At 38.2% G+C, this 26,605-nt stretch overlaps 1 protein-coding gene across 1 annotated transcript in view; it reads right to left on the minus strand.

The window, feature by feature from the left end:
* LOC136863362 (testicular acid phosphatase homolog) overlaps positions 1–26,054 on the minus strand; it is a 134,404-nt gene extending 108,350 nt beyond the window's left edge. Inside the window, exons 1-3 of the mRNA XM_067139756.2 lie at positions 25,622–26,054; positions 25,340–25,429; positions 5,219–5,458 (exon numbers count right to left, since the gene is read on the minus strand). Of these exons, the coding sequence (XP_066995857.2) occupies positions 5,219–5,458; positions 25,340–25,429; positions 25,622–25,789 (498 nt within the window). The 5' untranslated portion in view covers positions 25,790–26,054. The remainder of the gene's footprint in view (positions 1–5,218; positions 5,459–25,339; positions 25,430–25,621) is intronic.
* Between the last annotated feature and the right edge of the window lie 551 nt (positions 26,055–26,605).

The raw sequence follows: 26,605 nt of genomic DNA on the forward strand, positions 1-26,605 counted from the left end.
CTACATTATAAACAAAGTCATACTTGTCAAAAAAAAAAGTCTATACTACTTTTGCCCAGAAATTGGCAACATCCAGGAAGGTATTAAAATTAGGACTATTAGGCGGTACCATATGGCTGATAAAACAGGCATGAGGGAGTTTTTAATAAGTAACTATGATCGCTGGAAAATGGTAAATAAAAATGTAAACAGACTCTGGGATGGGTGTAAAGCAATTGTTGAGGAATGTGAAAATAGGTTTGTACCTTTAAAGGTGGTAAGGAACGGTAAAGATCCACTGTATTATAACAGAGAAGTAAAGAGACTAAGAAGGAGGTGTAGGTTGGAATGAAATAGAGTTAGAAATGGTCATGGAAGTAAGGAGAAATTGAAGGAACTTACTAAGAAATTGAATCTAGCAAAGAAGTCAGCTAAGGATAACATGATGGCAAGCATAATTGGTGGTCATACAAATTTTAGTGAAAAATGGAAGGGTATGTATAAGTTACTTTAAGGCAGAAACAGGTTCAAAGAACGACATTCCAGGAATCATTAATGAACAAGGGGAGTGTGTATGCGAGGATCTTCACAAGGCAGAAGTATACAGTCAGCAGGATGTAAAGATTGCTGGTTACAAGGATAATGTCCAGATAGGGGAGGTGAGTAATACTAAAGAAGTATTAAAATTTACCTCTGATAATAATGACATTTACAGTAAGATACAAAAGTTGAAAACTAGAAAAGCAGCTTGAATTGATAAGATTTCTGGGGATATACTAAATGCAATGGGTTGGGATAAGGCTGTTTGCAGATGATGTTATTCTGTACAGAGTAATAAATAAGTTACAAGATTGTGAGCGTCTGCAGAGAGAGACCTCGATAGTGTTGTGAGATGGACGGTGGGCAATGGTATGATGAAAAACGGGGTTAAAAGTCAGGTTGTAAGTTTCACAAATAGGAAAAGTCCTCACAGTTTTAATTACTGCGTTGATGGGGTGAAAGTTCCTTTTGGGGATCATTGTAAGTACCTAGGTGTTAATATAAGAAAAGACCTTCATTGGGGTAATCACATAAATATGATTGTTAATTAAGGGTACAGATCTCTGCACATGGTTATGAGGGTATTTAGGGGTTGTAGTAAGGATGTAAAGGAGAGGGCATATAAGTCTCTGGTAAGACCCCAACTAGAGTATGGTTCCTATGTATAGGACCCTCACCAGGATTACTTGATTCAAGAACTGGAAAAAAAATCCAAAGAAAAGCAGCTCGATTTGTTCTGGTTGATTTCCGACAAAAGAGTAGCGTTACAAAAATGTTGCAAAGTTTGGGCGGGGAAGACTTGGGAGAAAGGAGACGAGCTGCTCGATTAAGTGGTATGTTCCGAGCTGTCAGTGGAGAGATAGCGTGGGAGGACATCAGTAGACGAATAAGTTTGAGTGGTGTCTTTAAAAGTAGGAAAGATAACAATATGAAGATAAAGTTGGAATTCAAGAGGACAAATTGGGGCAAATATTTGTTTATAGGAAGGGGAGTTAGGGATTGGAATAACTTACCAAGGGAGATATTCAATAATTTTCCAATTTCTTTGTGATTATTTAAGAAAAGGCTAGGAAAACAACAGATAGGGAATCTGCCATCTTGGCGACTGCCCTAAATGCAGATCAGTAGTGATTGATTGGGTTAAGTAGTTAACCATTAAAATACCTATGATTGGAATTATGAGTCTTTGCTTTTATATTTTCATTTTCTGGGAAAGTGGATCCAAATGACATCCATCATTTTTGCAGTGGATTCTTCATTTGTTAACAAGTACAGATCCTTACATATCATCAATATTTTATGATATTAAGTTGTAATAAGCCAATCATTGATCATTCTCATAACCAACTGCCACACCACTCTGTTTAATCTATTCCTCAGCTTCTTTCAGTTAAATTTTTAAACATCAGACCCATTTTAAAATATGAGTGCCTGTTTCATCATAACTTATTTACAGGATCCAGAAAATGAATTGCATTTCAAAACATAACTTTATTACACATGTTTTAGATGCTTGATGCATGTGCAGCTCCTTGGTGTAAATCCAATTACTATAGCACAAAGAGTAGGATATGTGCAATGTTTTCTATTTCCAAAAAATGAGGAACTACGCAAATTGTGGCTTTGAGCAATTCTCAGAAATTGTCTGAAAGGTCATTTTTGTGTATTAAGCACTTTCATCAGGACTATTAGAGCTCACTGAGGTTTTTGCAGACAAGGATGGAAATAAAAAGGAATTCCCACAAAGAAAACTAGTTTTACATAAAAATACCATACCAAGAGTATTTGCTAATGTACATCATTATTTAAGTTGACCTACATCATCTACATGTAAATGTACAGACCCAGAGGAAAGAAAGAAAACGAGGTGCAGAAGAAAGAAGAGAAGGAGCTGCAAGAATTATGGACTGGTGGAAGAAAATGAGCAACACATAACAGACTTCAAGGTGTTGATTGGTTAAAATTCATGTATCTGAGGGTTTATGTTTAGTTTTATAATAAGCTACATGTTTCTAATGTGCCAACAGTTCAGTGTAGTTTGCAGACTGATATAAATCTACCAGTAAGAATGTATGTTCACAATAGAGCTGTACACTTGTCGAATTATAAATCCCTCCTGTACAGCACTGCACTGGAGTGAGTTAAAGAGCCTTATTGATTTTTGTGAAAAATATATCTGCCAAAATTCTGTAGGCAAGCAAGAGTTTATCTTACAGATAAAACATGATTTAACAGAATTAAAAGTCAGCCTAGAACGAGATGAAATTTTTTCTGAGGGAAGTACAGTATGTGTAAATTGCAATTCTTAACAGAGCAGTTACTTCTGTAAAAATCTTTGAATTTTGGTGTTCCTGAAGAGTCATAGGTTGCTGAATTTAATTATATCTGCTATAGATGAGGGCATACAACATGGAAGGGTTAATGCTGAAGAGTTAGTTCCACATGCGACTACTGTATCTACAGCAATGCCCGAAATGCTCCAGGGGGCACTATTAGTAGGTGTGTCAGAAGTGTAAACCGGACTGCAAAAATGGTGTTTGCTTTTACAACTGATGGATGTTGTTGTTGCTATTTGCTTTACGTTGCACCGACACAGATAGGTCTTATGGCGACGATGGAACAGGAAAGGCCTAGGAATGGGGAGGAAGCGGCTGTGGCCTTAATTAAAATACAGCCCCAGCATTTGCCTGGTGTAAAAATGGGAAACCATGGAAAACCATCTTCAGGGCTGCCGACAGTGGAGTACCAACCCACTATCCCCTGGATGCAAGCTCACAGCTGCGTGCCCCTGATAGCTGGACAGACAAACACACGTGCAACTGCATCATCACATTACCTGCATATTATATTTTTCGATGGAAACTTCAAAGTAGAGATATGTATTCTATTGAGTTTCCCAAAGGTGAGCCACATACAGGAAAAGATATTCATAATGTTCTAATTGACAAGGCTGCAGAATTAGGCTTGGACACATCTTTTTACAAAATCTCCTTTTGTGACAGAAGATGCAAATATTAAGGAAACACTAGATTAGTTGTTTGACAGATCATCATGCTTAGCTCACTGCATTTCAACTGTGCTGCATCTTAATTTTCAAGCTGATGTTTGGGAAAAGGACGTGAACATGCCAAATGTCGCAGAAATCCTGAACTCTATTAACTTGTTAACACTCTTGAAGCACAGTGGTCTAATACAGATGCTTCCAAGAACTCTTCAAAAAGAATGTAAGACTTTCTGGGACACAAAAGTAATCATGCTGGAATCCATTTATAACTAGTGGCCTGCTTCAGAGAAATAAACAATCAAAAACTTTCTAGTCTAGTGCATAATGTCATTGATTTTCTTAAACTTTTCCGGTCCCAAACAGATATACTCCAGGTAGATAGGCAACCAGCAGCATCATATGCACTCTCATGAAGGTTCAATCGGAGAAACATGCGAACTCCATAGTATGAACTCCAAAACTGCCGATCATGCTTTGTTTTCATGTAATAAAAGGATTCACGTGATAGAGAAGCAAGAAATTGTGACTTTCTTCACTCTGTCCAGAGGAATGACAATGACAGTGATCAGTGGTCAGAAACAACGTGAACTGGGTATTTGAGCTTTAGAGGGTTGGTCATACTGATAAATAATAGTAAAAAAATAATTAGAAATCTCGCGCCATTGTCATTTTACCAGCTGCTGAAGTTAGCCAATCAGATCGCTTTGTGAGTGATTTCAGATGGGTTTTACGAGGCAGTGTTGCTAAATCTGCACGTGGCTCATGACTGGCTTGAGAGCGACAATAAAAGAAATAAAGTTCTCCAGGGGTAGGACTTGAACAAGGACCTCCCTGCTGATAGGCTCAGCCCATAGCAAGCACGCTATGGTGACATTGGCTGAAACCCACACTGTGTTAGTGTTCGATGCTCATTTCTCAACATGGCTCCCAGGCCCGACCAAGTCACATGCAGATTAGCAACACCGCATCATAAAGCACACTTGAATTCACCCGCAAAGCGATCTGATTGGCTAACTTCAGCAGCTCATAAAAAGACAATGGCACGAGATATCAATGTAATTTTTTCAAATTGCTTACCGTTATGACCAATGCTCTAATGCTCATATACTCGCTCAGATCACATTGTTTCCAACCATCCTGTATAGATGACCTGCATTCTATGTGCAGACCTTCCGAAAATATGCGTCCTAGAAGAGAACTGAGAACCCGCCGTTAAAGAGGCATGTTTGTTACGTGCAGAAAGCTACGATGGATGGTACGATGATGAAGATGAAGTTGACGTTTACTTGAAAGCGGTATATGATGGCTCTAATTTTGGAAAAATCAAGAAAACAGACTTCCAAACTTTTCCTGTGTGGCATGTGGTATTTTATGCATTCCTCTTACTAATGCATTGTCTAAATTATGTTTCAGTATTACTGGAAACATTTTAATCAACAGATGACAAGGCCTTCATCATGATTCGGTAGATGGCCTTGTATATGTGAACAATCATCTACATTTTCAGTATGAGCGACAGCACAGAAATACTGAGCAAGCAGAAGTTTGAAGTACTGAATAGTTCCTGTTAATGTAATGCAGCCCTGCAAAATTCATTTAAATCAGTTCTTTTAATCATTTGGGTCAAGTCACTGAAAAATATTGACTACAGGTAGTTTAATAATTTTCCTTCATAAACAAAAAATAGTTTCTTACCGAGTCTAAATTCCTAGGAGTTGAGTGTACTGGAATTGGCTGCCAATTTAGGTCTGGGTGCCATTTCTGTGACTCATGAGGAGGATACAATCCAGCCAGGTATGTTTCAGCACTCATAAGGCAGCGATCATTGTCACTACTCAATATGAGAATATCATCAGGTGAATAAATATCACTCAAAAATCCATCATAGTAGGTTCGCAGCTTTTCACCCATTTCAAACATCTGCATCTTTCCCTTCTGTGAAATAAAAAGAAATAAAAAATAAATCATTTATCAATTAGGTGCAATACACACTTTTGATTATTTCAGAATCCACCTAATAGTTCAATCAAGCATTTCAGTCTCAAAATAAGCCAATTCAAGACAGTGGTGTTGCCAGTCAGTCAATAGAATATCTACTAATATAACCCTGGACAGAGTAAAGCTGGAAGGAGTTGTAATGACATGATATTCCGCATCAGTCAATTTTAAATTAGGACACTTCCACCTAATCAACACTTTTAAAATTTATGTAGAATTTTATTCTATCTCATTTTTACAGTAGTACCTGTTTTGGTCTCTTAATAAAACAATCCTCAGCTAAAATGAATAACCTTAAAAACTCACTACAAATGATATAAATGATAAAAGCTCTGTATTATAAATTTACAGTCCTAACTCTTTAGGTTTCATCTTCTTGAATTAGGAATACCATTTAAATGTTGATTTTTAAACTGAAAAAAACTTTTGTTGTTTGTCTTAGACTTTTATGAAAAACACATTAAACACATTAAAACACATCAAAATACAGTTTTAAGAGTCTTACTCTTCACTCAAACTTACATCAACTTTAATAGTGGTAGGAATTTATCCGCTATCTAATTTAGTGAATGTGAATGAAGCCTATCATTTTTAATATAGTGCTATCGGTGAATAAAGTATAAATCTATAACAAACACTTTCTAAAATATCAAGTGTTTGAGAGGCAATAGACTCCCTAAATATCCTTGTTTCAATTTAGTTCCCTTAGATTGAAAGGTGGCAGCTGAATGTTGTCAAAGGTGGTGTGTCAACGAGAAAATTCTTTGTTTTTATTGTGTGTCAAATGCACCAGCTTGAAATTGGGAAATGAACCACATTTCATCATTGGTTTCGGAAGTAGGTTAGATTTGAAATGGGATTTTTTCTTTCCCGTGTTGAGCTTCTTACTGGTGGAGTGTAAGATTGGAGTTGTAATGTCAATAATGGGTCATATTTGGTTCTTTTTCTGGGTTGAATCGCGTAGTTCTTTTCTGTACATTCTGTACATTTTACCGACGTTCGATTAACTACTCAGCCACCAAATTTGAAATGTAATACGAGGACTGGAGTGGAGTCCACTCAGCCTTGGGAGGTCAACTGAGTAGAGGGGGTTTGATTCCCCTCTCAGCCATTCTCGAAGGAGTTTTCCATGGTTTCCCACTTCTCCTCCAGGCAAATGCCGGGATGGTACCTAACATAAGGCCACGACCATTTCCTTCCCTCTTCATTATCTATCCCCTTCCAATCTTCCCAACCAAACCCACAAGGCCCCTGATCAGCAAAGCAGGTGAGGCCGCCTGGATGAGGTACTCGTCATCCTCTCCAGTTATATTCCTGACCCTAAATCTCACACTCCAGAACACTGCCCTTGAGGCGGTAGAGGTGCGATCCCTCGCTCAGTTGGAGGGAAAGGCCTACCCTGGAGGGCAAACAGATTAAGAAAGAAAGAAAGAAAGAAAGAAAGAAAGAAAGAATTATTTATGGTTGTTTAATGAGTGTTTAATAGGTTGGTTAGTTTACTGGTAATTTTACCATTTCACCATTTTTCAGTGGCATGAATGCTGTTCGTAGAACTGTACTGATAGTTTGTTAGAATCTGATGATGTTCTTTCAAGAACTAAACATGTCCTTCTATTTTAATTGAATTGTTTCTTTCTTTCAGCTATAATTATCTTATTAAATGTTTTCTTTTTTAGGTAGTTTCTAAATTTTATTTATTCATAAATTAGTTTCAGCAGACTGAATAACCTAACAGTTGGAAGGGGATAGACAGTGAAGATAACTGAGCTGAAACTGGAAAGAAAATGGCTCCCACTATAACAAACTCTCGAATAAGTCATTATAAGATTCCACATTAATACAAGGAAAACAGATAGGGAGTAATGGGAGTTTGTGCTCATCATGTAGATCATCAAGTCAATCTGTAAAGTGAGCTTTAGTGCTGCTGGAAATCTTAACACCATCTTCGAAAAGAGGGACGTAATTAGCTCAGTGGCTGAGCTGCTGGCTTATCACCCAGGAGGCTGAGGTTCGAATCCTGGTCCATCCTGGGTTAAGATTTTCATCTCAATATTCATGTGGGGTCAGGAAGGGTATCCAGCCTCGAATCCTCTGCCAAAACCAAAATGAGCCTGGGTAGCTCCAGCGACCACAGAAATACCTGGGATAAGCTGAAGAAATATTTGAATACCATCTTCAGAAAGGAGATTTCCTATGAGTGCGCTACTAACTCACTGAGCTTACTTATTGACTGGAACTACTTTGTAAGTGTTACTACTGAGCCACAAGTTATCATAGTGGCATATCAGGCAATTTCATGCAATAAGTAGTGTAATTTTTGTTATGTTATTTATTTGTGGGGGCTGTAGATTATATAATTTTGTTGTTTATATTTGCTCAATCAACAGTTTACCTGTCCTCTTAGCATGTTTTCAGGTGTTGCTGAAGTAAGACCTACCACTGGATTTGGTATCATCGAACACAATCTGAGATCTATTAACTTATTTAATTTTGCTATTTGTTTTAAGTCACACCAACACAGACAGGCCTTATGGTGATGATGGAATAGGAAAGGGATAGGATTGAGAAGGAAGCAACCATGGCCTTAATTAAGGTACAGCCTAGTGTGAAAATGGAAAACCATGGAAAATCATCTTCAGGGCTGCTGAGAGTGGGGTTTGAACCCACCATCTCCCCTGAACCCAAATACCAAGTTTCAAGAAATTCTGTAAAACCATTTTCACTTGCTGTTGCCCCAATAAATTAAAAACAATGGAATTGAACCTATTTTCAACCTTTAAAAAATCTGCAGTAAATACAAGGTATGAGGTAAAACTTTGAAGTGTACAGACATATTTATAAATTGATTTACAAAGACAGTGGCGGTGGTCTTTTAAGAGCACATGAGCACGTGAACACCCAGTTCTAACGCATATTCATGTATTCAAAATTGTTTCCTTTTTTCGACCTGATTTCGTCAATCGATCGAAAGCAGTCAACTTATATCGAAGCTCTGTTACACTGACAACTGTTCATTTCGGCTGACAACGCCAGGGAGCACACTGGGGATTTTGCTATGAGCCTTAAGACTATACCCATTCGCATAGAGATGACGTAATTTGTTTATGCACAGATATCTCCATAAGCAAGGAGCACGGTATGGAATGTGGCTTTCCGTCTATAACCACCCTCAAACCGGAGATAGTATTACAGTTGACCACAAGGGTCCACCACCTCCTTTGTTACTTTTGGCCACAGCTCTCAGAAGTTACTATTGCATTACATCGCCGGAAGATTTCGCTAGTAGCTAATTCTGAACAGGTGTTCGTAATCACAGGAACAGAGAGCCGTACCCTCAGCCAAAGCCTGAGCGATTCAGGCCAGCAGTCGTAATTTTAACTTTAATTTTCTTGTAAACTCGCAAATTAGTCTCGGAAAAATGTATCCTCGGTTATAAGGGTTCTACCATATTATGAGTAGAGAAGCAACCGTACATGGAACTTTTAGTCAAATGATTTAAGTAAATGATTTTGTACATACTTGCATTCTACTTTAGTATATTTGAGACATGAACACAAATTTTGTTGTGAACCCCCCTGAAAATTTGGTCATGAGCTGCCGCTGTATAAAGATATGGAAAATTTATGCGCATATGTACTCAATAATGTACGACAGGATCCGTCAACCAGTTTTTTTTTTTTTTTTTTGCTAGTGGTTTAATGTCGCACTAACACTTCAAAGGTTTTTGGCAATGCAAGGGTGCGAAAGGGCTAAGATTGGGAAGGCAGCGGCCATGGCCTTGATTAAGGCACAGCCTGGTACAAAAATGGGAAACCACAGAAAACCATCCTCGGGGCTGCCAACAGTCATATATTTTTCCTTGAACTTTTTGGATAATGGCCAGTCATAACTGCTTCATATCTGATAGATCCTGCAATGTAATTCACTGAATTGGCAACAACAAAATAGTAGTGAAAAGCATTAATATTAACATTCAGAATTCCCAAGGACAAAGCATAGGACATGCCTCTTTGTAAACAGTGCACGGACATGAACACACAATTATTGACCATACGACACCAGCTGTTTAGTTGTGCTGAGCTGTTGGTACGCAGAGAGGACAAGCAGGCATGGATCTCCCACTATGTCAAAGCCATACAAGGGTCATCATCATCATCATTTGCCAACCCAACTCTAATATACCCTGGGTGTGGTGTACAAGCCCTCGCCGTCTCTACTTGTCTGCATGCATCTTCTGTTGCAGGACATTTTTCCATCTGAAACCTCTCTCCTCCACATCTGATTTTGCTATCTCTATCCAGAATGTCCTTGCTCTTCCTCTCGGACTTTTTTCTTGGACAGTTAGACAAAATTCTAAAATAATTTAATTGCATAAAGTGCACCTGTTCAATACAAGTTTGCCATTTGATAAATGGTCTGTCTAGAAAGCTACATAGGACATATTTTGACCTAGCCTAGAGGTCACCATCAGCGACAATAACACAAAGATTACAAACATATACAAAAACAGTGATACATAAAAAACTTAAACATAAAATACAATCAACAAATGCAATAACATAGCTTCAGTCTTGGATGAATCTAGTTGTAACAGGTCTAGGTCCAACCATATTTATCATAACTACTGGCTGATGGAGGAATACTTAAAAATTTTGAAGAATGTCATATGTTATCTATTTATCATGCTTCTGGAAACGGAGTGAAGTTTTAAAATCTGTAAAGTTTCTTCATGGAGAATACAAGTGTTATTTTAGCTAGGGTAGATCAAAACATGTCCTATGTAGGTTTCTAGACAGACCATTTATCAAATGGCAATCTTGTATTGAACAGGTGGACATTATACATTTAAATTCTTTTAGAATTTTATCTTAGACTAGCAAGATACCTGTGCTTCGCTACGGTATTATACTGAAATTTATAATTGAATGCTTATTGTTTTAGATATATAATCCACCAAAATTCGCAAACTGACTCGTTTTCTGCGAGAATCTGCCAACATTCGCGATCTGACTCCTTTTCTAATAGATTACGGCAAGTTTCCTCCCATTTTTCAATCTTTCTTTACAGCAAACGATTTCGTACTTCTCGGGCTAGGTTCAGATATTCCACCCGGTCAGTTGGGTCCCTAAATCCTTGCCATCTTTTCCTATAAGCTTTTATAATATGGATCAAATCCTTCAGGAGATACGGCGTGATGTCGTCTTGGGTGCCTTGGAGGTACTGAACCCACGACCGGACTGCATTCTTAGTCATTAACCGTCCAAGATCCGTTTCCAGCACGGTCCGCACATTTGACGACGGTCTTGACGACGGTCCAGAACATTATTATTATTATTATTATTATTATTATTATTATTATTATTATTATTATTATTATTATAGATGTTCTGGACCCCACAGCAAGATGCAAGACCGCTACTTGGCGGTAAATTACATCTGCTGCCATTGTCATTGTTGACTATGTGACCAGCACCATTGTCGCGTGTAGGCAAGTGTGTGGGATTTCTGGCGATACGAATGACATACTTCCATGCATTATTGACCTTATTATAGAGGTGAAAATTTGACGGTCAATCTCATTCCTATCGTTTATTTCAAATGTGTTTAAATTTTTATTTATATGCCAGGAGAATCTACTGTAATCTAAGAACGTTCTCCAAAGGAAAAGATGGCTGTTGAAAACGAACCCAGGAAAGATTAAAAATGATCGGTTTATGATCAGAAGAAGTACATTGAAAATCTATAGCTTGTTTCCAGTCATTCGACAGGGTCAGGAATGTAATGAATAAAGCCCCATCTAGCGGCGACAATAGGAATTTTGCCGGCTGCCGAAGCACCCCTCTGGGGCAATGATTGATGAATGACAAATGAAATGAAATATTGGACAGTGTTGCTGGAATGAATGATGACAGGGAAAACTGGTGTATTCAGAGAAAAACCTGTCCCGCCTCCATTTTGTCCAGCACGAATGTCACATTGAGTGACCGGGATTTGAACCACGGAACCTAGCTGTGAGAGGCCGGCACGCTGCCGCCTGATCAACGGAGGCTCCTTGTAAGTACATTATGAACAGTAAAATCAATTGGTCTCACCTCCTTTTACATGTCACTGCCGTTAAATTTATTTACACCCCCCCCAAAAAAAAATATAAGAAGACGTGTTTCTTTATGTTTAAAATACCAATGTTCACGTCTATTACCTTCAGTTTTGAGATATAAGTATCCCCATAAAAATAATTCTGTTTTTTTAACTTCCTTTCACACTCCCCCCCACCCAAGTGAATTTTCTGGCAAAAAATACTTGTTTCTTTAATAGTAAACGATCTTCTAAATACCAGTCATCACGACTCCAACTTCTTCGATTTTTGATTTATGTGTCCTCATGAAAGCAATTCAACTCCTTTTTACTCCCACCCCCCAAGATGGTTTCCCCCCAAAACACGCTTTTCTTTGTTTTAAAGGAGATCCAAATACCAATTTTCACATCTCTAACAACTTTAGTTTTTATTAGATGTATGTATTCTCATACAATTAAGTCAATTAATTTTTCAATTCTTTCACCCCCGCCCCCCCCCCCACCTCATTGGATTTTCCGAGAATACGTGTTTCTTTACTTTTAAAGCAGATTCAAAATATCAAATTTCACGTTTGTAACATCTTCATTTTTGAGATATCAGTAGCCTTATCAAAAGAATTCAACACCATTTTCAGTCACTTTTACACCCCCCCCCCCTTTCCACCCAAGTGGTATTTCCGAAAACTAAAAATACGCGTTTCTTTATTTTTAATAGAGATAAAAAATACCATTTTTCACTTCTGTAACATGTTAAGTTTTTTGAGATATACTGTAGAAATTCTCATTTTAAAATGTCACCCCTTTTTATTTCCTCTTAAGTGGAGTTTCCAAAAACAAACAACCTATGTTTCTTTACATTTGCAGGAGATTCCAAATACCCACTTTTTACATTTGTGACATTTTACGTTTCTCAGATATTCTGTAGATATAGTCTTTCAAAAAATTCACCCCAATTTGTCACTCCTGTTTAACTGCCATTAATTGGATTTTCTAAAAACAAAAAACAAAACAAAAATGTGTTTCTTTATTTTTAAAGGAGATCCCAAATACAAATTTTCAGTTCTGTAATATCTTCATTTTCTGAGATATATGTATCCTCAATAAAGGCATTCAACCCATTATTCACCCTTTTACACCCCTCCTATTGGGATTTACAGAAAACAAAAAAATATGTGTTCCTTTATTTTTAAAGGAGATTCTAAATACCAATTTCTACATCTGTAAACTTTTCAAGTTTTAAGATGTAGACACACTCATTTTAAAAATTCACCCCCCTTTTCACCCCCGATATTTGGATTTTCCAAAAACAAAAAAATACCTGTTTCTTTATTTTTAAAATAGATCCCAAATACCAATTTTCAGGTCTGTAATATCTTCAAGTTCTGAAATATAAGTAGCCTCATTAAAGGCATTCAACCCCTTTTTCGCCCTTTTCCACCCTTCCTATTAGGATTTTCCAAAAACAAAAAAATATGTGTTCCTTTCTTTTTAAAGGGGATTCTAAATACCAATTTTTACATCTATAAACTTTAAAAGTTTTGAGATATAGATACAGTCATTTTAAAAATTCACCTCCTTTTCACCCCCCATTAATTGGATTTTCCAAAAACAAAAAACATGTGTTTCTTTAATTTTAAAGGAGATCCCAAACACCAATTTTCAGGTCTGTAATATCTTCAGTTTCTGATATATAAGTATGCTCATTAAAGGCATTCAACCCCCTTTTCACCCCTTTTCACCCCTCCCATTGGGATTTTCCAAAAACAAAAAATATGTGTTTCTTTATTTTTAATGAAGATTCTAAATACCAATTTTTACATCTGTAAACTTTAAAAGTTTTGAGATATAGATCCGCTCATTTTAAAAATTCACCCCCTTTTCACCCTCCCATTAATTGGATTTTCCAAAAACAAAAAAATACATGTTTCTTTATTTTTAAAAGAGATCAAAAAGTACCAATTTTCAGGTCTGTAATATCTTCAGTTTCTGAGATATATATAAGTACCGGTATCCTGATTAAAGGCATTCAACCCCCTTTTCACCCTTTTTCACCCCTTCTATTGGGTTTCTCTGAAGACACAAAAACACATGTTTCCTTATTTTTGAAGAAGATTCTAATTACCAATTTTTACATCTGTAAACATTTAAAGTTTTGAGATACAGATTCACTCATTTTAAAATTTCACCCCCCTTTTCACCCCCTTAGCAAAGGAATTTCCAAAAATCTTCTCTTAGCGAACACCTACATCTTAATATGAATATATCCCCAAAATTTCATTTCTTTATGTACAGTAGTTTTGGCTCGGCGATGATGAATCAGTCAGTCAGTCAGTCAGTCAGTCAGTCAGGACAAGTTATTTTATATATATAGATATTTAAAGTCAATATGGAACCGGAATGAAGTTTATTATTAGGACAGTAAGGTCAAAGTATTCTTTTGGAAGGTTTCTCACTCTTCATTATCATAATGTGCCCATGCCAGTGAAGTCTATGCTTCTTCATTTCTTCATTACTATGTTAATAGGGACCTCAATACCAGCTATCTTAGGGACTTCGTTCCTGATTTTGTTCTTTCGAGTAGTTTGATTCACAGTTCCAGTGAATCTCATTTCTGTTGCCTAATACTGTAGTCATTGTTTAGTAGACTACATGCCTCTAAACCATATGTGAGAACTGTTACAAAGTAGGTGTGGTACACTGATGGTCATTTCTGTGATCTTTTTTTACTCATCTTCAGCTCAAAATTATTAGACACATTGTTCAAATCAGTCACTTTTTTCTGTACTTCAGCTTATGTTTCTCCCCATAACAGCACTTCATCAGCAAATACCAGGGCATTTGGTCTGCTGTTCATTTTCTTGATAGACTTTATGATCTTTTCCATTATTATTATGAACAAGAGTGGTGATTAGGCACTCCTTTTTGGACACCTCTCTTTGTCTAAAACCATTTTGATCATCACTGCCTATCTGAACACAGCTATAGGAATTCTAGTATAGCATCTTTACTTTGTAGTCAAGTACTTTGACACCTTGAGGTCTTTCAGACGTTCCCAGATCTTGTTCTGAGGGACACTGTTGTGGGCCTTTTCAATGTCCAAAAATGTAACCACAAGGTTCTTTCCATGTTTCCAGTACTTTTCTGTAAGCATTCTTACACCAAAAATGAGATCCATAGTACTTCGACCTTTCTTCATCCTCAAGTAAAGGTTTCACTTTCTTCCTAAGTCTCATTTCGATGATCTTTCCCAGCAGCTTCAGGGTGTGTCAAAATAGCACTATGACCCTATAGTTTCCCTGTTGCCTTTTATAAACAGTAGGATGATGATGCCTTTTCTCCAATCTTATGGGATTTTGTTTTCTTCCCAGATCACCAAAAGCAGCCTATATAACCAATTTAATCCTGGTATTCCAGTTGCCTTTATCATATCTGAGGTGAGATCATCAAAGCCTGAGAACTTTTCATTTTGCATGTTCTTTAGTGCTGTTTTGACTTCAGCCACATTAATGGGGTTGGTATTTCTGGATTTTATCTGTTCTACAGTTGTTGGTGGTGGTGTTGTTTCCATCTCCATTTAACAACATGTTGAAGTACCTCTTCATTTCATCTCTGATCCCTTCCTCTGTTCTTTTCAAACTACCATTATTTGTTTCCAGTGCAACGAGGATTCCATACATTCACTTCTTTTACATTTTACCACCTTATACAGTAGCTTCCTACTTTCTTGAGTGTATTGGTAGTAAAGTCATCCTAACATTTTTTTCTTTTCTTCTTGGATTAGTCATTTTACAGCCAGGGATCAGGGATGAAGTGAAGAAGTACTTCAACATGCTGTTAAATGGATATGGGGGCAACACCGCCACCAATGATTGTAGAGTAGATGAAGCCAAAAACAACAAATACCCATTAATATGGCTTTAGGTAGAAACAGCACTAACGAGCATGCAAAATGGGAAGAGTCCCCAGGCTTTGATGATCTCAGCTTAGACATGATAAAGGCAGCTGGGATACCAGGCTTGAATTGGCTATATAGAGTGTTATCAGTGATTTGGGAAAGTAACAAAATTCCAGAAGATTGGAGTAAAGGAGTCATCATCCCACTGCTCAAAAAGGGCAACCGACGGAAATGTGGAAATTACAGAGGCATCACACTGTGGTCACACTCACTGAAGCTGCTGGAAAAAATCATAGAAACAAGACTTAGGAAGATAGTGGAACCTTTGCTTGAGGAAGAACAACACGGGTTCAGGAAAAGTCGAAGTACTGTGGATCTTATCTTTGCAGTAAAGATGCTGACAGAAAAGTACTGGGAATACAAAAGAAATCTTGTGATTGCATTTGTGGACATTGAAAAAGCATATGATAGTGTTCCTCGAAACAAGATATGGGAATGTCTGGAAGACCTAAAGGTGCCAAAGTACTTAATTGACAAAGTCAAGATGCTATACCTGAAGTGCTACAGCTGTGTCCAGATAGGCAACAGATGATCAAAATGGTTTGAAACAAAGAGAGGTGTCCAACAAGGAAGTGCTCTGTCACCACTCCTTTTCGTAATAGTAATGGACTAGGTCATCAAATCTATCAAGAAAATGGACAGTGAACCAAACGCCCTGGTATTTGGTGATGATGTGCTTTTATGGGGAGAGACAGAAGCTGAAGTTCAGAAGAAACTTAATGAATGGAACAACACATTCAAAAAGTTTGGACTGAAGATGAGCAAAACAAAGACAATGGAAATGGCCATCAATAGGGAAGGAACAAGCTCAAATATATTTCTGGAAGGAGAAAAAATCGAATCAGCCTCCCACTTCAAGTACCTCGGAAGCACAATATCGAAAGACAACACTGTTAGGCAGGAAATACTCAGCAGGACACAGAAAGCATCGAACTTCTACAGTCAAGTCAGAAATCTCCTCTGGGACTGCAAAATACCACAGAAAGCAAAAACAATCATGTACCACACTTACTTCGTACCAATCCTCACGTACAGTTTAGAGACATGTACCCTACTAAACAAAGACTTCAGTAGAATCCAAGCAACTGAAATGAGATTCATTAGAACCATGAACCAAACAACCAGAAAGGACAAGATCAGAAATGAAGTGAAGAGGAAAGTAGCTGGTATTGAGGTTCCTATTATCAGTGTCATAAAGAAACGCAGACTTCAGTGGTATGGGCACATAATGAGAATGAACAGGGAAAGACCTGCCAGAAAATATTTCGACCTTAATCTCGTAGGAAGAAGACCACAGGGAAGACCAAGAAAACGTTGGATAGAGACTGTAAGATCAGATGTGGAGGGGAGAGGATACAAATGGGAGGATGTACTGGATCAGAAGATGTATGAAGACAGAAGGAGATGGCGAGCGCTTGTACACCACACCCGGGAAACTGGAGTTGGGAAATGATGATGAAAAAAAAATGATGATGATGATGACAGCCAACTTCTTGTTTCGATATTTATGTGCTCGCTCTTCAATTTCTACCTCATTTTTTCTGTCATGCAGACCAAAGACTATTAAGGGTATAGGGAAATAAATTTAAAATGGACTTCCTGAACTTGTCCTTCCCTCAGGGTGTGCTGAGATCATAAAACATTGTGCCTTCCTCATCTATTGTACACATTCTGGAAAGGATACACAGACATGCAGAAATGACAGAGGAGATATGGCTATTGTCTACAGAAGATTTTTGTAGAGAACCCAGGTGCTTGCATGCTCTACAGCTCAGAGAGGAAACAAGAGAAATATGGGCCATTTGTCTGCAGTGTTGATCGATTTTGTCAAGAGGAAAATAATCCAAATGAGGATCGTGCTATCTGTTAATGTGTGCCAAAGATCATTAGTGAAACATGTGCCCAACAGCTGCAGTTTTTAAACATATCACATGTTTGGAGCGGCAAAATTTCTGCAGAAAAAATTCCAGCCAAATCCCGGACAGATGGTCGATGCATGAATGACCATTAACTATCTTTAGTGGCAGGAATTAACATAACGTTATTGGTTTTACACCCCACAAACTACCTTTACAATTTTCAGAGACACCGAGGTGCTGGAAATTTGCAGTAGTCCTTTTACATGCTAGTAAATTCACTGACACGACGCTGATGTTTTTGAGCAGCTTCAAATATCACCAGGCTAAGCTAGGATCAAACCTATGAACTTGAGCTTAGAAGGGCAGTGCTTTACCGGCTGAGCTACTCAGTCCACTGTGACAGGAATTCTGTCGATGGATACACAAGAGATATGTCCTTAATAGCCAAATATTATAATTACTTAAGAAGACACTTTTATCCATACCAATCAAGTAGCTGTGCAGATTCAGACGCACAGCTATCAGCTTGCATTCAAGAGATAGTGGGTTCGAACCCACCATTGTCGGCAGCCCTGAAGATGGTTTTCTGTGGTTTCCCATTTTACACCAGCCAAATGCTAGGCTGTATCTTAAGTACAGCCATGGTTGCTTCCTACCCACTCATAGCCTTTTCCTGTTCCATTGCCACCATAAGACATATCTGTGTTGTGCAACATAAGGCAGAATGTAAAGAAAAAATTCTTTTATCCATTTTGACTTCATAGACATTCACAACATGCACATATGGGTGACAGAAATTAACTTTTATGGAAAGCAATTATGAGGTCCCATTCACATCAACATCCTGTGCGATAATGAAGAGAGTTATGTAATCAGTTTGCATCTTTTCCCAGTGCACCTTTCCAGGCAAGATTATCATCGCTTTCTGCAACAAAGTCCATCTGTGTAGCTAGAAGATGTTCAAACTGGAGAAGAAATTGCAAATGTGTTTCACAAATGCATTTTTTTGCCTCCAGTGATACTGAACCAATAAGCCCATCTTGTAAATATTGCATTTATATTGCATTTGCCAAATGTCCTCCTTCAGCAAGAACACAGCATTATTTAGATACTTGTACATGTTCCTTTATCAGTGATGTTTCATGAACAACATCCATACCATGCATACTCCTTTGGCAAAGATTCTTTCGCATATCTACTGGTGTAGTGCAACTAGACCAGGCATGTCAAATATGTAGTCCCGGCCACCTGTGAAATAAGTCCTCTTTTTCAGGTTTAATTATTGACTATGATAATAATAATGCCTTCAATACCAAACATATTTATACTTAATTTAAAATAAATATCCTTGAACTAACAATCTGCTATCTGCTCAGATGTCAAAGAGTATCATAAAATATTTTTACCAGTAACTCTGAGTCATATTGTTAAATAACCTAGGCCTATGTGTATATAATATGCATGGTTTGATGAAAATAACCATCATGTTTGTTATGTTCCAACAGTGACATTAAAAGGGAAAAGCCCTTTTCCAAACCCTCAATTCTGAAATAATGAGAACTGCTGTAAAAGTAGAGGTAGAATTGTAGGTTTATCTTTCAGAAAAATAAAAGTGTTTCAGAGCAGAGATGGTCCATAGGTTCTATGCTAGAGAAGAACACAGTTTTTAATTAAAACTGATTGATTAGCACAGCACTTTGGGTAGGTGGAATTAAGTTGAATTAATAACCATAATCCCTATATCAAACTGGCTTCCCAGATGAGTTCTTTCCCATGTATTTTCTTATTGGTTACCAGTACTTGTTGAACAGTTCTTGTCATGACAACTAAGGATGAGTCTGTGAAAGTACAGGTCAGATGTCTGTACTGTGCAAATACTTAGAAATGCACTATTTCTTAAGAAGTTATTAGCTAACTTTGGTTCTTACACATCTTTGAACAGCCATTTTCACTTATAATCGCTAACAGAATTGCTTATACGTGGTCTTCCATATAAACTCAGACTGAACGCACGGTGTATGTACTCTGCACTACGGGAGCTGCTCTGTCAAACTTATGTCGTGCGCAGCCGCCCTGCTTTAAGTCGTTTACTTCATCTACAAACGCTCAAGCCAATCCTGCAGTTTGCTGTGCATTGCCAAGTTGCCGCTTTGTTTGGAATCTCGTTATTTTGCTTCGTCCAATGCTGTAGCTCCGTTTGAAATTGTGCAACCATCCACTGTCACTGTAACCTATGTCCTGCACAATTTGATGCCCATAGTGTAGTAGGTCACTATCATGCACATCCTGTATTGTCTCAAGCATCCTTGAATTGTGCAAACGACAATCTTTTAGCAGGTTCCCCTTGTCATCCCTTGAAGTACTATAGTTTTTCTTATGCACCACATGGTCATATTGCTGGGGACTTATTCGAAATCTATTAGTACTGTAATTGTTTTTTTACTGTGTTGTGGATAGTCATTCATGTATATAATTATGTCTTATACCTGCTTGCTGGACAACGATTGTTCTTTGCTACACTTCACTGAAGCCTGGAGTTGTGTTGCCAATGTGAAAGATGAACTACACGCCTGAACATATAATTTTATATCACTTTCACTCGTATTGTTATCCGTGCAGTCCACATGTGCAGTGTCCACATAGTCGAGAGTATACAAAACTACACATTCCATTGACTCATCTTGCAAAAATGCTAATATATCATCTACCACTTCCTTCTCACTCTCTAAAAGGTCTTGTGTTCCTTTCTGGCAGAATGTTAATGTCCACAACTGTTGCTGTAGATATAAGGCAATGTTTGCTTTGTTTATGGTTGCTATTGCACTGGTTTATATCAAGACTACGAGAAATATAGCACTGTTGTGATGTACGTGTCGACTGTGCCGTTTTAACTGCACCTCATAGCCTCACACTCTGTTCACTTTAGGATACCTACAGTTCGTCCCCTCTTGACATTAGCAGCCAATACTGCGTATGCGTCATAGATGATAGATGGGCCTTCGAACACATTCAATGCCATTGGCCGTTCGTGACCTCGCACTCATGAGGGTCCTTTGTTAGAAATGATATTACAAGTCTTGACTGCAAAATTACAGATTCACCCAGTAATTAAAATATCAATCTCAACCCATATCAGCATAGACATTAATTTAACAAAAATAGTCTTACCAGTAACAGCTTTTTGTGTAAATGAACATGAACTACTCACTAGTGTTAGAACAAGTAAGTTCTATATTAGTTGTAAGGTATATAAACCTATGTTGGCCCTTTGGAAAAAATAGTATTCCCAAAATCATAATCAGAAGGAACAAATCTGTACATAACAAAACAATAATACGGAAAGACTGACACAAAACATGATTGAGAGAGTTGCCATCTCAAAGGAACAAAGTTTCAAATAAAACTAAAAATTCAGAAGGAATAAACCGGCCTGTTCAGAACCAGACTTGGTCACATAACAAAATGGCTGATTTAATCAACAGTACAGTATTAAAATAAAGGGACTATCCAATAATTTATAGTGATATACTTTAATCTAAGGTATTTTATCATGGTTTAAATAATATTTTGATACATATTAGCCTTAAAACATTTGTATAATTACTGTAATCTATAATATTACAAATTATTTAAGCACAAAAGAAATATAATGTGATTATCTGCCATGATATGAAATATTAGATCCAGTCATGTCAAACAGCTGTATTTTTCACTTCACAACTTAATCACTTATTTGTTAGAGTAAACTTCTGGAAAAAACAACAACTAGATTCTGTCTTTAAACTATTAAAAACTATAATACCAATTAAATGAAGTTAAAAAATGAAACTGAATTTACTTAAAGTAATCTAAAATGATCTTCTGCTTCTTTGTGACCATTTATTGTTTTTTTTTTTTTTTTTTTGTTAGGTGAAGCCACACCATTTCCTTGTAAACATAACGTCTATAGTGGACGAACCTTTTTTGCTCTTCCGTGACTGTGGGAAACCAGAAGCAACATTAATCACTGGGTAGACTGGTTAAGAAGGCGTTCATTGCACATTGTTGGCATTAGTCCATAACTAGCTGCAATTCCCCTGAGAATATTACTTCCCTCTGCTAGGTATAATTCCATAGGTTGTATTCCCTTATTGCTGGTTCAGGCGCAATGAAGCTCTAGTACCCTTTAGTCGCCAGGTGTGTTCATGATAGGACTGTTGTGCCTTGCAACGAGGTAGGCCAGTTTCCTGACCGTCTCATTCGCAAGGCATTCAACAGAAATAAACCCGTAGTGCAGCAGCCCATTTGGGCCTTGGCCTACCAAGATGACTGCTGCCCAGTCACATGGCCTGCAGAACGCTATAATGCCACATGGTCAGTGCGACAACATCCTTATTATGTTGCGCGTTTTTTTCGATTGGGTCCGCTGCCTCTCGTATCAGCAGCTCCTCATTTGGTATCATGAGCTGAATGAACCCTATTCCAGCCCTCGGTTCTGAATTAAAATCCCTGGACTGGCCAGGAATTGAACCAGGGTTCTCCGGGTGAGAGGCAGGTACACTATTCCTACACCATAGGGATGACTCACCAGGCCTTCATCCATTGAATTTCTTCCTGTATGATCAAAGGATTAGTTCTGGTAGGAAGGTCAAACTCGACATTTATGTAGGGTCAACTCAAATGATAAAGAAACTACATGGATTGCTCTTGAAAATGAGGAGACCAAGTATTAGGTTTTATCATAGTAACATTATAATATTTACTTATACTTTAAATAAGATTTACTGGAGATAAAAATTTCCAGTAAAAACAATGTCATATTTCACATGAGATGCATATTAACACATACCTATGGCAAACTGCATATTTTTATGCATGGAACATGGACATCGTGGACTAAATAAACACACCTTTGTGCATGAGATTTAAAAAAAATTTTTTTTGAAACCAGAGTTTCAGTGTCCACCACTTGCTTTTAAGACAGTGCTATTTTCAGGATGGAGAATGATGTTGTGCTGTCAAGCTTGATATACAGGGTCTCTCATATAAACCCAGACCGAACGCATGGTATTTGTACTCTGCACTACGGCAGCTGCAGTATGGGAGGCGCACGCATAGTTCTTGACCTTGCAAGCAGTCTGCATGTGTTCGACCTGGTGAGCATAAGTTGCCAGTCTGAATCTCAGCTGTTAACATGGTGAGACGGTTACCATTGCAACACGGTATTTTCGTATGTAAAAGTTCTGGTTTCATCTTAACGCTCATGTGAACAGTCATAACTCTCGCTATTGGTGTGCAGAAAATCCTAATGGTGTTTATAAAGTCCCTCATTATGCTAGGAAGATTGGTGTTTGGTGTGCTGTTACAGCAAGACAAATAATTGGGCCTATTTTTTCCGAGACACCAGTAAATGCAGAGAGGTACCAAGATGACATTCTGATGCCGTTCTTCCATCACTTAACGTAAAAAGAAAAATCGCGTGGGTGTCTGGAACAAGATTCAGCCCCTGCTCATACAGCAGAAGATTCCCTTCTTACAATCTCGGAAGTGTTTGCAGACAGAGTGATCGAGTGATCTGTGCTGGTCTATTTCCCCTCATTCTCCAGATCTGAAAGTGTGTGATTTTTACTTGTGGGGTAAACTGAAAGAAAAAGTGTATCAAACAAATCCTCACACATTGGAGGAACTGAAAGGAAATATTATAAATGAAATCAGAAACATTACAGTGGCAGAACTCACTCGCGTCAGTCAGAATGTGGTTACCAGATACAATGCCTGCATAACCCAGGAAGGACGACACTTCCAGCATCTTTTATAAGATAAGATTTCATATAAGATTTGTTTTGAACACTGACCAATCGGGATCTGACGAGGAAATGCATACGAAAGGCACCCTGGTGGTTAAAGGTACCAAGAGTGTTATAGCATGAGCCACGAACATCAGTGCCCTAACACATTCATATACAATTATGTCTACTTTTAGTCTGGATGACAAATTAGCTGGGAAGTTATTTATTGTGCTGCGAGAAGTTGGATGTTGTCTGCCTCCAACGATTCTGTCATGTGTCAGGACCTAGCAAGGGCAGTAGGGGAATGTTTATGTCACAGCTAGAGTGGGAAAATGGGCTTACCAGAACTACAGCTATCGTGTGAACATTGCTTTTGGCCCATAGCTGGTGAAAATAACTTGCTACCCTTCTGCCTATAAAAATAATATTGTACTGTGTTAGAGAAAACCATACCTCATGGAATTCATACTAACTGGAAATGCAGAACAAATTCAACCTCTGGATGTCTGTTTTTATGTACCTACAAAACATACTGTCGCACCATCTACAGCTACGCCATAAAGGATAGCCAGTTTCACAATAAACTGCATGACAGACTGGTTTGCATTCGGTTGCACGCCATCACTTTCCATCAGGTTTGTCATCACGTTATATCAATACGATTATCTATGCATTATGTAAGAGTGGATACCTAGCAGATCATCCTGAACGATTTATTCGCACTTGATCTTCCTGCCACTAACTTTTGTCATCACTGTGGTGTGTCATTTTTCATTCAGTGCTCACGGTGCAAGTTATAGGTTTGTTTTTAACATTTTGTGAACGTTGATTAAGTTCATTTTGTGAAGTGTAACACATACTTTCCATAGAAGGTTGATCTCTGCACCACCTGGACACTCATTTACTGTCGCCCTCCTCTGTACATGGTGCTTCATTACCAGCTAGTGTTGTTTCCTGTCTCAATTGTTACTACAGCACTTTCAAACGCCCCTTATTAGACATGCACCTGTGACCTGCGAACTTGCAATCGTGAGGGTCCCTTGTCAGAGTGAAATATGGACTTTGTCCTTATTTCAGCAGGTCAAAATATGGCAAGCCTAGGATTAATGTAAACTTAAGCAGACAGAAAAAAAAAAAGAGAGAGAAGGAAAAGTTTTTCATTGTCTCTCTATTCCATCACAAAAGCCTCTTATTCAAACAAAGGAAACAAAGATGGGATACGAGACTATATATGTGATCTCTAAAATATGCATGCACCTACACAAAGGCTGCAGAAATAATAATAATAATAATAATAATAATAATAATAATAATAAAATAATAATAATAATAATAATAATAATACATTTTAAGTATTATTCGTTATTACAATAGCATGATGGTATGAACAGTAGGCCTAGTGGACTTAGGTGGTTTTTTTTTCAATTTGGGGGTGAACTTCCAAATTGTTCTTCACTGCTCAGCACTTTAAATATAGTATATTTGGGTTATTTAATGCATTAAGCTACACTCCTGTATGTAGGCCTATAAATTAGAACAACATGTTACCATTTAAAGCAGGATATTCATTTTATTTTTAAGGAAAACCGTCGAAGATGTGACATTCAGAAAGTGGGCAGAGCCTTCAAGCCTGACCACCCTCTGGATTATGTGAGGTAAGTTATCAAGAATTTAAACAAATTATTATTATTAATACCGGCCGAGTTGGCCGTGCGCGTAGAGGTGCGCGGCTGTGAGCTTGCATCCGGGAGATAGTAGGTTCGAATCCCACTATCGGCAGCCCTGAAGATGGTTTTCCGTGGTTTCCCATTTTCACACCAGGCAAATGCTGGGGCTGTACCTTAATTAAGGCCACGGCCGCTTCCTTCCAACTCCTAGGCCTTTCCTATCCTATCGTCGCCATAAGACCTATCTGTGTCGGTGCGACGTAAAGCCCCTAGCAAAAAATTATTATTATTATTATTATTATTTTACGTCACACCGACACAGATAGGTCTTATGGCGACGAAAGAAATAATTTCGTCGTCATGACGAGGTTATTCGAAATTGACGCCACTGATGTCACGGTTTCGTCACTTCATTGCCACGCTAACAGGTAGCGACATCTGGTGAAGTGAAAATAATTCCATCAAGTCTTTAGAGTGAGTCACGAGTAACTGACCTTGGTTAGTGATCCCCAGCCTTCTGCCCACTCCTTGTAGGGGTCATTTGGATATGTCTCCGTAGGATTCCGGTCTCCATGCCGAAAGAGCTGCATCAAACAAAATATTACAGATCTACATTACGAATAGATTTCAAATGATTTTTCTGACTGAACTTCTCTACTTCAGAAAAGTGTTTAAAATTCTGAACAATGATAACACGTTAAAAATGAAGGAACAAATATTGCCTGCTTAAATAAAAATGCACCGAAAGATGTCAGGATATCATCTAAGATACTTACAACGCTGACCTGTAATAGACTGGAACTAACTTTTCCTGTTTTTCCGAATGCTAGGAATGCTAAAAGTGTTATACAGATGAAAAGACCTAGTAGAACCACAACAAAACAAGTACATTTCCGGCGAAGGAATTGTCGAGGTAAGCATGAACGCCCCGTATACTCAGGCATCGTCCTAAGTTAACCTCTCCTGTTTAGGCTGCTTGCTAGGTGAAGGCTGCGGTCTCCCCCTCCCCCCGGGCCCCCCTTGCCACCCAGCTCTTCTCACGGCTAGCAAAACGTACTCGTTCGCCGCGCACAATGAAGTAACGCTATAATGTTGACACCGATAGCTCACCGCTCCCCGTCCTACGTTTCCCTGAATTCTAGAAGTTAACAGTGTTGTGTCGAAGCAACGCGACCAGATGAGTAGTGTTGTATTATGTGTAATATGTGTACATTGAGTCCTCAGTCCAAATACTGGCCAGATTGCCAACTGTTACACTGCCAGCTTGAAGGCTTTACGAGGTGACGCATGGTCAGTGCGACGAATTCTCTCGGCAGCTGGAAGAGGCATAGGCCTACTAGGGACACAATTGACTAATGAAACAGATTCCACGTATCTTCCTCATCTAACGAGGTGGTATTGCACGTCAGTCTGCCAATGGATACACCATCCGATCCTAAAATGAGGAATGGTATTACTTCTACACTAATCTATCGATTGCTCATATCTCTGCTACTTCCACATTGTGAAAGTCAAAGATGAGAAAGACTGATCGATGTAAATAACAAATTTTTTCTAGCCCATACCAGAAGGCATGGTGCACTGTGAAAACTACAGTAGATTACACTAGATATGGATCTGGCTTTAATAATAATAATAATAATAATAATAATAATAATAATAATAATCGAGCGAGCGAGTGGTTGCGCGGTTTGGGACACGTAGCTGTCAGCTTCTATTCGAGAGATAGTGAGTTCGAACCCTACTGTCGGCAGCCCTGA

This window comes from Anabrus simplex, chromosome 2 (assembly GCF_040414725.1).
Source record: "Anabrus simplex isolate iqAnaSimp1 chromosome 2, ASM4041472v1, whole genome shotgun sequence".
Taxonomy (NCBI): Eukaryota; Metazoa; Arthropoda; class Insecta; order Orthoptera; family Tettigoniidae; genus Anabrus; species Anabrus simplex.